At 38.5% G+C, this 6,000-nt stretch overlaps 1 protein-coding gene across 1 annotated transcript in view; it reads left to right on the top strand.

The window, feature by feature from the left end:
* The first annotated feature begins 61 nt into the window (after positions 1-61).
* The window catches only part of TDP1 (tyrosyl-DNA phosphodiesterase 1), a 52,942-nt gene continuing 47,003 nt past the window's right edge, over positions 62-6,000 (top strand). The window contains exons 1-4 of the mRNA XM_085317560.1: positions 62-1,136; positions 2,805-2,848; positions 3,523-3,578; positions 4,618-4,714. Of these exons, the coding sequence (XP_085173686.1) occupies positions 602-1,136; positions 2,805-2,848; positions 3,523-3,578; positions 4,618-4,714 (732 nt within the window). The 5' untranslated portion in view covers positions 62-601. The remainder of the gene's footprint in view (positions 1,137-2,804; positions 2,849-3,522; positions 3,579-4,617; positions 4,715-6,000) is intronic.

Below are 6,000 nucleotides of genomic sequence, written 5' to 3'. Positions count from 1 at the left end.
GGAGGAGGAGGAGGAGGAGGAGGAGGAGGAGGAGGGAGGCCGGTCCCCGGGGACGGCTGGAAGGGCTGGGGGGGCTTGGGCTAGGTTACTGCAGGCCGCGGAGCAATTTCGTTTCTAAACTGAGCTCACTTGCTTGTCCAGAACAATAACTTTTCGGTTTCTCGCTGTGGGTGGAGTGTTAGTAGTCTGCTACAGCTGTGTTTCATTTCTTCCTTCTGTGTCTCTACAGTATAGTGAGCTGCTCCTAATAATTAAACTTGGTGTAACAAATATTTATGTGGTGAAAGTCAATCATTTTATTTTTTTTAGTGCCTCTTGTGCTTGTACTCCTAGCTCGTCTTGAGTATGCAGATTTACGTGCTGTTTCTTGTGTRATGGTCGCTTACATTATGAGTGTTTCTTCATCTCCTGGGTGCAAAAACAAACTTAGTCAGAAGTCTGGAGATCTTGTCAAATAAGTAAATCGTAAGGGTCATAGGGATGAGTGAAAGGATGCTAGGAAAGAAAATGGCCTTGAGTACAATAAGCGGGGTACAAATTAGTGGGATTTTTTTTTCCTTTCCTCCCCTCTCTACCCCCCACCCCCACTCCCCTCAGGAACATGCTTCAGGAAGGAGCACATGGAAAATGGACAGTATCTAGCAGTGATGAAAGTACTGAAGAAAATTCTGATAATGAGAAACCATCTACATCTTYGTTATTGCATGCTGCACGTGGCAGAGCAAGTGGTCCGCAATATCCATGCTCTGAGGCTAGGAAAGCTGCTCACAAGAGAAAGGCCTCTCCCCTGAAGTTTAGTGACACAAGTTTTCCTGCGGAAATACGTCCAGCTGAGAAACAGAGACCCAGCCAAGAAGGCTTAGGTTGGTGTCTTTCTAGTAGTGATGAAGAGCCTGAAGATCAGGAAACACAAATGCAGAAAGAAACAGTGAAAGAGGAGAAGAATGATGCACCCAAAGAGCATCCTCTGAATTTTCACAAAGAAAATGAACTCTCAGAGAACCTGAAGGCGGAGGAGTATTGTGAAGCCCAGGATACCTGGGATTTGTTGAATGGAGGCAACCCTTTCAGATTTTTCCTTACTAAAGTCAGAGGGATCAAACAGAGTTATAATTCTGGAGCCCTACACATAAAAGGTGAACAAGCAAGTTGTACAGAAATGGGTTTTTGAGAGACTTACGGGCAAGAGAATGTGGGGGGGAGGTTAGTGCATTATTCCTTGATGCAACTGAGGCTTCAAGTTCTAAATGTGCAGGTTGTAAGAAYTGGTTCTGTTATCTTCACCTTTTTCTTCTAGAAGTATAGTGTATGGCATAAACATGTTGATATTGTTTTTCTTAACTTCTGAGTTATGCTGCACAAACTTACTGTTCACTTATCCAAGGCAGATCGTATGATGCTTATTGCTGCTTACCACATGATTTCATTTGGGGAAGTGCACTTCTCTTTGTCATCGTAAAGGGACGCTTTGCTCAGGTGCCTGACACCCTCGCGTGTTGGTGGTTTGCACTTGTCTTTATGCTGCTGATTGGTTTAGACCTAATAATTTCTTGTTACTTCATACTGTACAAGGTATCATTTCTAGAGTTCTGCTGCTGGAATTTGTGGTCCCTCTTCAATGCAATTGGAAGTAAGCATAAAGCAGGGCGCAGTCTACAGTGTACAATAGCAGTGTTGCAAGAATACTTTATCACTGAAGTTAGTTGTAGCTCATCTGAAGATGAGAAAAGCTCTGCACGCCTACAGACGTCCACTCTTCTAGAAAAGAAATCTCATGCATCACAAGACAGAATCAAAAGCAAGCATTAGAAGAGAATTTGTGCACAGAAGTCTAGTGAAATGGAGTATAAATTTCTGTAGTGTTGTGAGAACAAATGATTGAAGACCCATACAGTTATGACTATTTCTTTACCCGATATGCTCCCTATGAGCATTTGTTATAGAGGACAACCTGATGTCAGAGGTATCAGTTGCATTGTGCTGTACATCTTTTTCTACCTTGTGAATGTATTGTGGGTTTTGAGCTTTCTTCCCTTCTTAGAGTGCTTATCTTCCTAGGTGATCCCTTCAACTAAGGGAGAGACTGGGTTTTTTTAACTGGCCAAACTGGATTTTTGTACAGAAAGGGCATAAAATATGGTGTCTATGCTAGAACATAYATGCAGAATGTCTTTTCAAGAAGCTGCTGTTCTTTAGTTACTGAGGTTTAAAGTTCTTGAGTTGTTTAGTGTTTTTTGTTCCCGACAGTAAAATAGACCAAGGATATGCATTGCCATTTATCGATCTGTATCCCTCTTTGTTATGATGTGCATTACTATCTGCCCTCAGCCTGTGTTAATCAGAAAGTTCTGACTTGGACAAAACTGAGCAGTTCACCTTTCCCCCTCAAAATGAGGGGGAAGAAAAATACAGGAAAAAGGGGAGACTGGGGGCTTCTGTCTGTACAGCCTCCAACAGACGAGCATTAACTATACTCTCATTGCTTTTACCCATCACTCTTCCTTAAGCAATCTCTCTAGAGGAAAAAGTAGTTTCTGTTCTCTGCATCCTATTGTCCTAATGATTTTTTAACTTGATTTTCTGCTTTGAGAGGGGTTACTCTTTTTAGAACTGTAAGACCTGAATTGCTTTACAGCAGCAGTAACTTGAATATTCAAACCATTAGATTTAATCATGAATGTCTGTGTTCCACCAAGCCTGTGSACAGTGTGGCACTTGTGTTGGAGTAGTTGTAAACTGTTCAAGATGTGAAATGCTTACTTTTTTTTTTTAATAACTCTGTTGTGCTTTAATATTTTTAATAGATATTTTGTCTCCTCTTTTTGGGACTCTCCTGTCTTCTGCTCAGGTGAGTTTTCCTTTTGCTGAGTCAATTTCACTTCCTAATGTAACTTTGACCTCGAGCCTGCTATTCYATGTTTGTGGTATCTGACTGATAACTAGCTTCTGCTAAAATACAGTTAGTGTTCCTACTGTTTTGAACTATGTAACAACTTACTGAAATAAAAGAAATTGTCCAATGTCCTACTTTGAATTAGGGCAGGTATTATTAAACTGTTTTCCCTTGCCTGTTTTCTGGGAATGGGTAACTGAAAAATGCATATTTATGTACATRTAGAAGATGGTGGAAATGAATAGTATACAGTGTGATCCAGGATGATATTTTTATTACTGCATGGCAGCTCTAGCTATTATGTGCAGTATAAACATAGGACAAAGAAATGGTTCTTGCACCAAAGCTTTTAAATTATGCATACATGACTCCTTTGTCTGTATGTTTAACTATAAATACTAATATTCAATATCGAATAATTTAAATTCATCCTTGAATTATTAAAGGAAATATTAAAGAAACCATATGAAGTTCAAAAATATACCTGTTTTTAAAACATGCTGTTTGCAGTTCTGTAGTACTTGTTCATATGTTATGAGTACTATTGATCAGTACCTCTGTATAGAAAATGTTTTTAACTTTAGTCACTGCTTTGACAAACTCTACTTTTTCTTTTTCTTATGTGCAAGTTTAATTACTGTATAGATGTGGAATGGCTTGTAAGACAGTATTCACAGGAATTCAGGTATGTTTATATACACAGATGAAGTGATACTGTTTCTCACTCATATACTTCATGCAAGTTTTATAATCAAGTGATAAGCACCTGTTTGCACTTGCAGATTATTTTTACAGATTCTGTAGGTGCAGGCTCTTGGTTTTGCTTGTACGCCTTTTCTACAATTCTAGTTCTTTGTYGATTTCTTGCATCTTTTTGAGACAGTGTTAGCTGCTTAGAGTTCAGTATGGCTGATTTCAGATTTTATTAATAAACTTCTCAAAGGCCCCATCATGGGCCAAAGCAACAACGCACTAGAGAATATTATAGGCAGAACGGCAAGTTTTTATGCTGTACAGCTTACAGAGGTAAGAACAAAATAATGCAAGAGAGGAGGGAATATGGGAAGAGCACAAGAAAAACGTGTGAGAATAATCAGAATGATATGGAATGGTTTGAGTTGCTGGGTGTTGTTGTGATAACAGTTTTTATTCGTGTTTCTTTGATGCTCCATTATGATAATTGCAACTCTACCACACAGGAAGGGAAGTTTTATTATAACTGAGTTTCRTGTGGGGGGGTTTCTTTCTCATTTTACTAAAAGTGCAGTAAACTGAGTGAACTTGAAACCATCGCAAGAATAAACTTTGCCCTAATCTTTGTCTCCTCTCCCTATTTCCTTCATAACAGATCAATAATTAAATTGACTTACAGGACAATACTGTCTATATCAATACTTGTAAGTGCTAATCTGTCTGGCTCCAGATAAAGCTTTTGATGAGGAGCACTTGTCTGTGTATTAACTAGTTTTTATTTTGATGTCTGATTTTTCTCCGTACACTTCCTGCTTTTCTTTTCCATCAGTGTTTCCTAGCATCTTCATCTTAGGGGTCTGTATAATGGTCCCTKATTTTTTTGAGATAGCTAATAAGCCATACAGATTCTAGTGCCATCATGTTGCTGGGCCATTGGATTTAGGAGCCAGAAGTCATAGCTGCGTGGGAGAGTGGTTCAGGCTAGCGGCTAATTCACTGAATGTTTTAAAAATGATCTCCTTTTATTTAAGGAAGAAGCCATTATTGATAGTTCACGGTGAAAAGAGAGAATCCAAAGCTGAACTGCTTGCACAAGCACGCCCTTATGAGAACATTAGCTTTTGTCAGGTAATCAACTTCTGTATCATCTTTTAGTTGAAATTAAGCAATCTGTGTGCTCAAAACCTTGTTATGGATAAAAAGACAACTTTTTTATACATGTTATATGGGAATTCAAAAAAACTTACTGTTGTGCTTTAGGCAGGATACTTCTTGGGACTATAAGAACAGATTAGCTGTGTTTCTGGTCTTCTGTGATTACTGTAGGCTCTCACCCACAAAAAGTTTACAGAGAATAGCTGCCCACAAAAATACTGCAGGTCTTGTAGAAGGACTGCCTWCCTTCTCTACTAATTTATTACACACGAATTCTTGTAGATGAAAAGAAGCTCTGTTTATATACATAGTGAAAAATTTTGTTGTTAGTTAATTGTGATCTTAACAGTCTCAAAAGTTATTATTAGATCAGGTATGTGTTATAAGAAAGTACTGTTGGAGCAAGTTTCAACAATATGCTTGAAATCAATATGTATGCACTTGCTAGCATCCGCCACTTTCTGTTACATTCACACTTTTGCTCTTTCTGAGTTGTAAGATAGCTGGTTCCAGCCTGGGGAAGGAAAGTGTTAATGATGAGGTGCCAGTACTCCAGGGTTTTGCTGGGAGAAGTATGTCCTCAGTGCTGGGGGTTTCTTCTTTCCTTTTSGGAGGAGCTTAATGCTGAATTCTTCCTCCTCAGGCAAACTGGTGACACTTAGCACCCCAGAGATGATTGTATCGATGTAAAATTTAGTGAGTTCCGGAGTCCAGAATTTTTAGGGTACATTATGCTATACTAATGAGGTATTTGCACTAAGTTGTGGACTAGCAACAACTCTTTGATTTGACTGTTGAAATATTGGTTACACTAACAATAAATTCATGGTTTTCATGCAAGGTATTTTCTTTTCATGCATATCAAGAATTTAAGTGTAATCATCTCTCGTATGATAGCCTTATCTGTCAGGGTAGTTAATAGTCAGATCATAATAYTGTGGGGAAAGTGGTATTGGTGATGGCTTTTTTACTCAGCTATACTGCTTCAAATTCTTCTAGTAGTCTACATGCATTCCATTATCTCAGTACCCTAAAATGAAACTTTAATCTTATGTTCTCTGCTCTCCTCRCCCCCCAATATTAACTTAACACAATATTGGAACCATCACTGATGAAAGTACTTAACAGCATGTGTAACTCATGTCTGATAATGAAAGCTATAAAGTTTAATTACATTATCATGGTCATGGCCATCCCATATATGAAGCTGAAGTACTTCTTTCTAAAGGAAAGGCTTTTAAGTGATTTGAAAGTATTAC

Source organism: Rhea americana, unplaced genomic scaffold (assembly GCF_003343005.1).
Source record: "Rhea americana isolate MKP2758 unplaced genomic scaffold, rheAme1 scaffold_5, whole genome shotgun sequence".
Taxonomy (NCBI): Eukaryota; Metazoa; Chordata; class Aves; order Rheiformes; family Rheidae; genus Rhea; species Rhea americana.
This window is presented reverse-complemented; position numbering and strand designations above follow the sequence as displayed.